At 40.6% G+C, this 11,373-nt stretch overlaps 1 protein-coding gene across 2 annotated transcripts in view; it reads left to right on the forward strand.

Moving 5' to 3' along the window:
• The window catches only part of LOC113534732 (AT-rich interactive domain-containing protein 3B), a 68,318-nt gene extending 59,149 nt beyond the window's left edge, over positions 1 to 9,169 (forward strand). For both annotated transcript variants that reach the window (XM_026927688.3, XM_053234823.1), the window contains exons 6-9: positions 127 to 389; positions 524 to 802; positions 1,803 to 1,892; positions 2,733 to 9,169. In XM_026927688.3, coding sequence (XP_026783489.3) covers positions 127 to 389; positions 524 to 802; positions 1,803 to 1,892; positions 2,733 to 2,896 — 796 coding nt within the window. In that variant the 3' untranslated portion in view covers positions 2,897 to 9,169. The remainder of the gene's footprint in view (positions 1 to 126; positions 390 to 523; positions 803 to 1,802; positions 1,893 to 2,732) is intronic.
• Positions 9,170 to 11,373: the final 2,204 nt, after the last annotated feature.

The following is an 11,373-nucleotide window of genomic DNA, read 5'->3' on the forward strand; positions in this document are numbered from 1 at the left end:
TCTCACCACACGTCCCTCATTCACTAACTGTAATAGGTAATGGAGCTGTACAAACTCTGGTGTTTATTCAGTGCAGTGTTGAATGATCAGTGTAATAATAACCCTGCGTGTGTTTGCTTTTATCAGGTATATGAAGTATCTGTACCCGTATGAGTGTGCACGCAAAGGTCTGAGCTCTCCCAGCGAGCTGCAGGCCGCCATCGACAGCAACCGGCGTGAGGGGCGTCGCCCCAGCTACAGCAGCAGCCTGTTTCGCTTTAGCTCCTCCCCCAGCTCCGCCCCCCACATTCTCTCCCCTCCCAAAATGCACCTGGCTGCTTTGGGTGCTGGAGCTGCAGCAGCGCTGAACGGCCTGCAGGGGGCATCAGTACCCTCACTCAAGGCTCTCGGTAAGAGGACTGAGGAAAGAGGAAAACGCTATTAATAAGATTAGAGAGAGACAGACCTAAAAAAAAAAAAAAAATTGGTATTACTTTTATCACATCATGTCTCTCTTTCTCTGTCTATCTCTCTCTCTTTTTAGAAGATGCCTCCCCGTCTCTGCTGGCGGCTCGTGTCCCGGCTGTGGCTCTGGCTCTGGGGCCGCAGCAGATGGCGGGACTGGCTCGGGCGGCCACGCTGGAGCAGCTGAGGGAAAAGCTGGAGACCGGCACAGGACTCGGAGCCTCTGAGGGGCCGGAGAGGAAGATGGCACGTCTGGCCGAGGAGCAGCAGAGACTCATGCAGCAGGCACTTCAACACAACCTGCTAGCCATGGCGTCCCACATGCCCATGAACCTGCGCATGGGTCTGACACCAAGAGGTCAGTTATCACAGCAGGGAACAGAACTACAGACCTGCGTAGAGTAGAGTCCACTGCCATGATTCTGTCAGTTATAAAAACAACACCTTCCAACTGTATTTCCTCAGCAGGATTATATCATTCTTTATTAGGGGAAGTTTTTAAAAGTGTGTTATTAAGCAGGTCTACTGCATGGAGAAGTATAGTGGTGTGAGTCGGTAAAGATAATTAACATGTGTTGAAGTTACAGTGTAGATAAAATATTTGAGATTACAAACATGGCAAAAAAATTATGAATGCCACATAGATGATATTTATGTAGTGCATACAGAGGTTTCTTGTTCATATAAACATAATAAGAGGACAATTCTGTTGTAAAGTTTGCTGGTCAGTTCAAAGCTTCAGTGTGTCAATGAAACTTTGGCATAAATAAAGCTAATAAAATTAACAGACTTCATTTAAGGGTAAAGAAGAATGAGAGAAGAAGCTCTTAAGTATTATGGTAAATTAATAAATAGATGCATGTTTTTTTGTACATCAGATATCTTTTAAGAACAGAAATGACTATAACAGTAGTTATAGTAAAATAAATCGTAAAATGGTTTTGAAATAATATTCAATGTTGAGGGGCTTCAGTGCTGTTTAAAATCTATGCAAACATTTCCGTACTGCTTTAATAAAGTGTTAGAGGCAGAAGCTCCCTCTAGGTGGCAGTAGAGTATAAGAGGGGGTTTGTAATGTGCTGTAAGAGCAGTCATGAACCTCCACTGCCCTGAGGAGTTTGAAGTTTTCAGCAGTGGGGAAGTCACCTGGTTCAGCTGATTCAGGAGTAGATGAAGCTCGAACATGTGCAGAGCTGGAGTTCTGGAGAACTGGAGTAGCATCTAGAGCTGGGATTGAGGATCCATTCTGTTGAAATTTCCCGTATCCTAATGACAGATGGAGAAAGTGATTGAGTGAGCAACGCGAAGAGTAATGATGTGGGTTTAAACAGCATGTGCTTGTATTTCTGTTTCTGCAGAAGATAAGCACGACCTGGCCTTGAGCATTTCCTCCACAGGGTCTGCCAGCATCAGTGTATCCGTAGAGGTCAACGGTGTTGTCTACTCAGGTACACAGCACACGTCTCTGCTTCACATGACACACACACAGACACACACACAGCTCTGAACATGTCATTTTGTTTTAGTAATAATCCATTTTTTTAATGACAACAGTTGGTCCAGGCATATCTCTACACCTTTACAGTAATAAACTATCCTCTAATAATATACTGTGTGTCAGATTGTGTTACAATTCATCAACTATTCAGCATATTTCATCACACAGTAACCTTGTAGGTAACCTTATATGAATCAGGTTTGTACAGAAGTACTGGGAAAAGTAAATGGGGAAAATGTAACTTTTACAACAGATTGTGTTAACAAATTTAACCCTAACATTATTATTGGCCATAATTATATATATATATATATAAACTATGTATATATATATATATATATATATATATATATATATATAAGGTTTGTTTCTTTTTTTTTTTTTTTTTTTTTTAAATTTGATATTGAAAATAACTGAAAATGTATAACAGCAATAATAAACGAATAGAAATGAATGGCCTGTATGTACAAGATTTGTTTTGCTGAAACCGGTGTCTACAGCAACATTGATCATGCTCTCATGTCATAACTGTCAAATATTAAACAGTAGAAGCTAAACACTGCCCTCTGGTGATGAAGCATAGTTATATGTGTGTATAGCACAACTGGGGTTAATTACTGACAAACCGTAGTATAGTAATGTTTCAGTAGCAGTATTTCACACAGCCCTACCACACACACTTCTTCTTCTTCTTCAAACACCTATCATTTCCTGGTCTAATAATCAGATTCATTTTACTATAAAGCGATGATGTGTGTAATCCTCACTGTATCTCCTCTCTCCCTCTAAGGAACACTGTTTGCTCAGAAGCCTGCGTCAGTGACTGTGTCTTCTGCAGCCAGCATGTCGTCCGTGACGCCCAACACCACCTACACCTTCCCCAGCCACAGCCCCTCCTCCTCTTCCTCTAAAGGTCCCAGCTCAGCCGAGCCGTCCACCAGCGGCTCACCATAGTACAGGACGAGGAGGCCGAGGAGGCCGAGTCCTCCCCTGCCCAGGCTTCAGCCTCCTCCAGGCCGCGGCACAACTGCAGCACACCTCGCAAAGATGTTTTGAAAAAAATCAGACTGTTACGCAACCAGTACCTCATTTACTTTTTATCAGTCTTGGCTGTCTATACATGTTCAGACATATTTAATACACACACACACACACACACACATACTCACGTACACACGTACAGACACACATGCATACACACATACATACACACAGACATGTACAAATTACTTATTCACAAACACTGTGCTAAATAAAACGCTAAACACAATCAGGACATTCAGCCAAAATCAACTGACAGGTGTTCATCACAGGACTTGAAGATTTTTATTTAGGAGAAAAAAAAATGCTATTTTGTTTGTCTTCTGAGTTTGGATTTTTTAAAATGTTTTTTCCTCTCTTTTTTCCCCTCTTTTTACATACCTCAGATTGAGCAATCTGCAGCGGGTGAATATTACAGTAACATCTTTACCTCAGGAGCTGTAGTAATTACTCTAGCTGAGTAAATTTTATTTTCGTAATCTATTTGAATTTCTTAGAATCAGTAAAAGAGGGGATTTTCTCGCCTCATCGTGTTGCTATACATTCACTTTCCTCAGAGCCTAAAACCTCATACCTAGCTGCAGCGTTGTTGGGGGTTAGACCTGGTTTATACCTGAAGCATAACTACGTGTGTGCTTGTGGACGCAGCAGTGTGAGCAGCATTAGCCACACACTCACCTGCATACTGTTTGTACTCAGGCAGGATTAAAATTGACGTCCACTGAAGCAGCTCTGTCCATCAGGTTTCCCTGTCGAAGTGGGACATGTATTTGTTGCTGTTACTTTCTCTTTAAAACTTTCCGATCATGCGCTGGTCTCCGAAAAAATGTCCTTACATTTAAAAATTTGATTTACTTATCACAGAAGATTCAGCAAATTCAAACAGTAACTTTGATAAGGAGATTTGTCTAAATTAGTGAATGTGATTTGAGAGACAGTTCTAGTTATTTTAAATCCCGTCACATCACGCTGTACACCCCCTTCAGAGTGTTGAATGACTGCAGGACACACACACAGCAGCCATTCTGCACACACGTAATTAAAAGCAAGTATAAACCCAGGCTTAGGCTCCTTTGGATGAACAGGAGAACTAGAAAAGAAGACGACGTTCTGATCACAGAGACGTTACAACTGCAAAACGAGCCAAAGTTTCAACTTGAATTAAATGCAGCTGAACTTTTCCAAAGCTCGCGAGCTGCGTGCCCACGGTGTGCGTTTACACTGACGGGTGCTGTTCAGAATGCTCAGAATACTGCTGCTGCTGATGGTCTGAACAGTACCAGAAAATACCTCAAACCAGTAAATATGAGGAAATGTACAGTAAATGTGTGGTGTTCTCAGGAATGAGTGCAGTATTTCTGTGTAATGCTACTCATCATATCTCCTCCAGTCTGTGGCCTCGGGCAGGCTTTTCATTTCAGACTGGGCCTTGAACAGTTTAAGAGCTTTTAGACGTCACAACCTACCTCAACGTCATTCAGCTGTGGATTTCTGATGTTTTATTTTACTTTTATTATGTTTTATTGGTAGGGCAGCACCCAGCGTAACTCATGAATAGCTGATAGCTCTGAGCTCGTGCATAGCTCAGAGATGTGGTCACTATATGCTGTAGGACAATCACCGAAGGTGGCGTCGGGGCGACAAGCGCCTGAATGGCAGCCCAGAGCCAGATGTTCTCGAACCTGCACACTGACGAGATGCTGGAATATATTAGAGTATGGTTTAAATAGCGTAGAGAACGCGAGAGTCTGCGTCTCGTCACTTTGTGCTTATGGGTGTGTTTAGTGCTAGTTTTATTCATTTTTCTCAGGATTTGAAACGCTGTAAAATCAAATCGCATTGATATTTGCCTCTCGTAATGGGAAGGCAGCTTTCTCAGGAACTACTCTGATGACTCTTATGGTCAGTAAAAAACATCGTTAGTCTTTATTTTCTTTGAGAAATACCTCATGCTCTCTGATGGAGACACTAACGTATCCCGTGCTGCCGTGCTATTGGAACACAACCAGACATGAGTAGCATTGTGGATTGCTGAATCAGAATTCCATGAATTCCTGCCTGATTCCAGATTCCCCCAAATTCAGAGATTTCTCTCTCACTTCATCTCTTACGTACTTTTCTGCATTCGTACAATCATGGTGGTGCATTCTGGATCGCTTGCACAGCTAGATACCAAAGAGCAGCTCACTTTCTATCTGTCTGACTGTAACCACGGGGTACAGAGCATTTGTTGCCCACAGTTTTTTCAAGTTAAATCAAAAATTGAACTCTATGGATGCCATTTTGTACAATATCAGTATAGCAGAGATTAATGAAGCCCCTTTTCTATCGACACAGTGCTGGTGCTGGAACCGCTGCTGCTTCAGGAACCAGGAGAGCTTTTTAAGAAGCAGCTGCTTTTCCACCGCTTTGAGAACCGAACTGTAATCAGATGTGAGAGTTTCTTAAAAAGTCCTCCATTGGTTTGGAGAACACTGGACGTTGCTCTAGGGCGGTTTTGTTAGCAACAGCTGCAGATTCTCGTTTGAGATGCGTAAACTTCAAAACTCCTTCATGCATTTTCTACTAATCGTAGTTATGCTTAAGTTGCCATGTCATGTCGAAAAGTAAAGCTGTTCCTTGGAGAGCAGAATCATTTTGCTTGTGAAGGTACATTGCGTAACACGACAGCAAGCAAGAAGCCGCTTTGTCTCTTGTGGGTGTGTAGCGACTGTTACTTTCGGCGCTTGTGGGTGTTTTTTAAATTCTCATGAGAAACAACAGTAACCAAAATGTATCTCCTACACCCTGCTGTGCAATCACGTGTTACGTGCTCGGCTATGTACTAGCTTCGTTGACAGATTCGCAAGCTAACTGTACAAGCTACGTACATTCAGCTGAAGCATTAATGATCTCTGCTACTTGCTTTTCAAGCTTTGTTTCGCTTTGATATATCGCTGCACACATTTCAGATGATAAGATGAACCCACGGTTATTTATAAGTTTCTCTTCCATTTTTGCGTGTCAAACAGTACTTGGGATTTAATTACAGAAAAAGAATTGGCTCTTTTGTGGTGGAAAAGCACAGAACGGTTTGATGGTACTGTTGGTACCGACTCTAGAACCAGCACCAGGATCTTGTTGAGGGAGAAAAGGGGATGTTTGGAGAGGAACGGATCTGATGTGTTGGTTAGTAATGATTTTATTAAATAGTGTAGGAGATCATTGAAGTGGAGGTCTGAAATGTATCACTCTGGAAAGTAGATGTGAGGTTTTTTTTTAAATATGAAAACACTGAAGGTGCCCAAAGAGGAACCACCATGTAGTGTTGTCTGTCTCTTGCTCCGTCTCTCTAAGCTCAGGAAGTACATTTTGCCAAATGCCTCATGCCTTCCCTTCTGAAATTTCACCTTCCTTTATATGCTTAGCTGCTTGTAAATGCTTTGTGCTTCTCCACACTGCTGATCTAAAGCATGTGTGTATCTGCGATCAGATTTGTGAATTGTGTGTTTTTTTGTTTTTGTTTTTTTTTTTTCCCCCACGGAGCAGTTTACAGCCGTGAGGCTCAGCGTCGTGTACAGTGATGCTTTTTTACAGTCAGGGAAAAGTTGCGCTCAAATGAACTGCTGCTGTTAAAGGACGCTGTAGTTGCCTTAATCGCTGGAGAGACCAGGACGGGTTTCAGGATTTCTCCAGAACAGAATGTCGAGGCTCTTTTTCAAGGGTTTATCAAACTGAAGAGAATTGTACCTTTAAAGTCCAGCTGCACAAAATACAATCAGCGTCACACACCGTGTCAGGCGTATTTATATATTTTAGATTTTTTTTTTTTTTTAACTGGTCTTACAGGTTATACATATTTGAGTAGATTTTAAAGACCTCCTGGTTTTGAATGAGTGAGTGTGTGTGTGTTTGTGTGTGTACATTTGCACATCAGATGATCAGGTTTTAAAGGTAAAAGTTACATTAGTCACTTTATCATTCACAATCCATCACCGCCAGGTGTTCTGCCTCTAGATGGTGCTTCAGTACAATATGTATTCAGTTTACAGTTTACAAAGGAATCGTGTGCGTGCGTGTGCGTGCGTGTGCGTGCGTGCGCGTGTGTGTGTGTGTGTGTGTGTGTGTGTGTGTGTGTGTGTGAGAGAGAGAGAAGCTGCTTAACTGTCTACTTCCCCTGTATAATCATAATAGATGTTCCAGTACTTTAGTTTAGTGAATCCTGGGTGGTCAGGTCAGCATGAGTGTAAAATTCAGGAACAGAACTTTACCCAGAAAGCATTGCAGTCTTAAAAATGTAGGAACTGCAGTTTGAATACAGAGCTGTGACATCAGCACTCTTGAGCGATCTGATACTGATGTCCTCACAGATACCCAAGCCAAATCTCTATGAACGTCTAGGTTATGGGAAATGTCCGAGGCGTGACTTTGCAAAATCACTGTCGTGGAGTTAGTCTCTCACAAGACTTTGGGCTTCGAAGACAATCTGGTACACTTCATCAGTAAACGTGACCAAGAACCGCCTGTTTTTACAGTCGACAAATACCTGACATTAACTTCCTCACTAAACAAGTGAAGTAACAACTTCACATTTTTTGAGTCCAGTGCCTATGTCATGGTCTGAAACACTCATTCAAATTTTTCTGACATGAAATTCAGCTCACGTAAGTGCAGAGAGCCAATCAGATTGCAGCCTTTAACATTCTGATGCGAAATAGACAAAAACAGGAACAGATCTTTACCCAGAAGGCATTGCAGTCTCATATATGTAGGGGTGCACCAAATGAAGTGTCAATACGGAGCTGTGACATCAGTGCATTGAGTATCATATATCACGAGCCAAATCTCTACAAACTTCTGTTATGAGAAACGTACAATAGACCATCGCGCCTTGGACAAGATTTTGTTGTGTAGGTAGTCTGACAAGACTTTTGGCTTTGAGGACAATCTGTTTTGCCAATAAACTTGACCAAGAACTGTCTACTTTTACAGAAAAAGACATACGACTGACATGTCAGTTGACCAATCACGGCTCTTTTGTCCTAAGCCATCAACACGTGACATTATTTCATTTACTCATCACTACCCACTTCAAACAAAACTCTGTAACTTGTAAGATGGGATGCCATGGGCTTTTTTTTAGTCCAGTGATGATATCATGCTCATTGTGTCATGTTCAGGTTTGGTTTCCTGCTGAATTCCAGCACATGAAAGTGCAGAGAGCCAATCAGATTGCAGCTTCAAATATTCTGAAGCTTGTGGCCAGAAAAGTGTACAAAAGATATCAGACTCTCTGCATGCTGAAAGTCAACAGCATAAAATACATCACAAACACAAACTGATTGAGGGGAACACCAGCCGTCCTACTCGTACTCCGTACCGTTTTGGTGCATCACTAGATTTGAGACTTCCATTCAGTGAAAATGAGATGATATATTTACTATTTCAAAAATATCTAATGATTTTTATTATTGAGTCCTTTGAGCATATTCGAATGAAAAAAAAACAACTGTAAACCATGAAGGAAATGACTTCATCTGCAGTGTTCTTGTTGCCCCAGGGTTGAGTGTGTTCCTGTTGAGAAATCTTAATGCTCACTACACACTACACACGACACACTCCTCGAATTTTCTGCGTCATCAGGGAGTCAACGAGGCATTTCGAAAGCAGGAACTCTTCATTTCTCGACTTTACTCAGAAATGTCAGAAATCTCAGCAGCAGCTGTATCACCACTTCACCTCAACTCCACATCTGTCTGTGTATTATGCATATGCAAGTGGTTTCTGGAATACCTCATTTGTCTTCTAGTTTCTTTTTTTTTTTTGTTTTTTTTTTTTTTTTTGGCTTAAAGTTGTACAACGCTCAATTCAGAAAACTGAACAATGGTCTTTGTGCATATTTTTGTACTGTTGTTATTATATTATAATGCTGTTATTGATCTAATTATAACGATGATATTACTGATGTTAGTTTTTTTTTTCCCTCTTCTAATTAAAATGAGATTTAGGATAAGACCCATGTGAATGCTTGTAAAACTGGTGTGTGCTGATTGTATTCAAATGTGGAGCACTTTGTTTCCCAAAAAAAAAAAACTGATTTTTTATTTTTTTTGACATTCGGGTTTGTTCACATCAGTAATATTAAATCTGTGGTTCTCAGGGCTTTCCACATCTACGATTATGATAAAGTTTTACATTATATCTTAATCCGCTGTGTGATGTGTGGGTTTTTTCCATTATGTTTTAAAGTTTACTGGAGGTGGAGAAAAAAAATAGCAAAAAAAAAAAAAATCACAATATTTTAAGTTATTTTAAAAATAAATGCCAAAGCAGTTGTGGTGCTTTTAAAAAAATCAAATTTATTTTTTAATTAATGAATTATTTAATTTTGGTAATGTATTACAACAAGAGATGGACTTCTTTTCTGCATATATTTTGTCTAGATCTGGTGAAAAAGTTGAACCCTTCTCACTTACCCATTCCACAGTGTGTGTGTGAGCGGATGTCTCCTTCCACAAATGACTGTGCATGCCTAGGGGTGTGGGATTGGGGTCACTGATTCACGGAATTGTCAGTTATTTTTATTTTCAGGTTTTGTTTTGATTGTCATCATACCACAAAATCCCACTCACACCACGTCACCCTGGCCACAGAGCCTCTGTCTGTCTGAGCTTTAAATGTAGTGTGTGTTTCTTGGAAGTTTGGCAAGACAGAGAAGGAAATGATATCTGAAGGAGGGTGTGTGCTGCTACCACATCCATATTTCCCAACCTCAGCAAAACTACACTACGGCCAGTTCACAACACCCACTCACATACGATTTCCAAGGTATTTATTGATCTGCATGATTCACCTTTACTAACTTGGTTCTAGTCAAAACTATTTCAAGCCCAGAGCTGAGCTGTCAAAGATTAAGGCCTGCGATTTGAATTTCTCACCTTCCAGTCATTAGAAAGGAACTTGTGAGTAATAACTCTGTCTGTCTCTTAGTCCCTTCTCATCCTGCTTCCTGTTTGTCTAATCCATTTCATTTCAGAGTCGCTTAACATTCACACTAGCAAGCAGCAGAAGACTGTTCATTGTCTATATACTGTACATGTACAACATAGGGCCCCAGTTGTCAAAAATGGAACTGAGATTTTCTCAGTTATCACATCGTAAACCAACGAATCCAAACGACTGCTCGAATGATTCCTCAGACCAATCCTACTGCGTGTGTTGACATTTCTTCACTTCTCCACTCGCAACTTCAGTTCCTGTCTGCAGTCAGTTCTCAGAAAATCAGCTCAAGGAAGTGCATGGAGCCAAACAGATCAACGTTCTGAAGCTTATGACCAGAAAAGTGTAAACAGAAAGTGGTGTCATTCTGCGTCACACACAATAACATCAAATACATCACAAACACAAACTGCTGTGAAACTGATTGATACTTATACCAGCACTGATACTCATACTTAATTTCCATTTAATTCCGCTCAAATGTGATGATGTGAGCAATACAATATTTACTATTGCATAAATACTTACCTGAGCATATTCATTTGTGAGCTAGTTAACAAGCTAGCTTATGATACCACCGAATTTTCATTTCATTTCAAAAAATTAATTTGATAGCCACGGTCTGATCTTAGTAGGCCTATACGTCCTGTAGCAGAGATCGGTGGTACCTGTAGTGAGTGTACGTAGCTAGTACAGTTAGCTCGCTTTGTGAATCTTGCAACACGGCTTGTATAAAGCGTAAATGAAACTTAAATCAACAAAAGTGGTGTATATAAATTGTATTGTTAGCTGTAGGCTATACATTTTTTTGCTACTACCGTTTCTCTGAGACTTCTTGCCTGCTAGTGTGAAGGCAGGGTTACACTCAGTACACAGTTAGTAGGATGATTATAATGTACACTAATGTTCCAAGTTAACTGACTGGAGCCCATCTGTTGCGCTGCAGTCAGTTCCCATGTAACCCTGTTCATTAGACATGCTACTGTGTGTGTGTGTGTGTGTGTGTGTGTGAGCTCTTATGAGTGAATCACATTAGAAGTGAACATCAGGACTGGAATTCTGTGTGACTCAACACTGCATGTGCGATATGAAGACTGGAATGGGCGATATGAAGCATGCTGGACAATGTAACGTCACACTGAATAACATGCTTGCTATGTTTACGCTGCAAAAATGATCTCTTAGCAAGTGAAAATATCTTGAGTATGGGCAAATGTATCTAATATTTCTTATGAAGAGTTTATTCAGCCTGCTCATTTCAAGCTTTTGTTTTTCAATTATTTCTATCTATTGTTCCATTTCCTATTATTTTTTAATAAATATTCTATTCATAGATGATTTTGATTCTTTCTTAATAAATACTTAAAATTAGAAAACTTACCTGCCAATAGAACAAGACTCAAGATCTCAAG

The sequence above is a fragment of the Pangasianodon hypophthalmus genome, chromosome 6 (assembly GCF_027358585.1).
Source record: "Pangasianodon hypophthalmus isolate fPanHyp1 chromosome 6, fPanHyp1.pri, whole genome shotgun sequence".
NCBI classification, from domain to species: Eukaryota; Metazoa; Chordata; class Actinopteri; order Siluriformes; family Pangasiidae; genus Pangasianodon; species Pangasianodon hypophthalmus.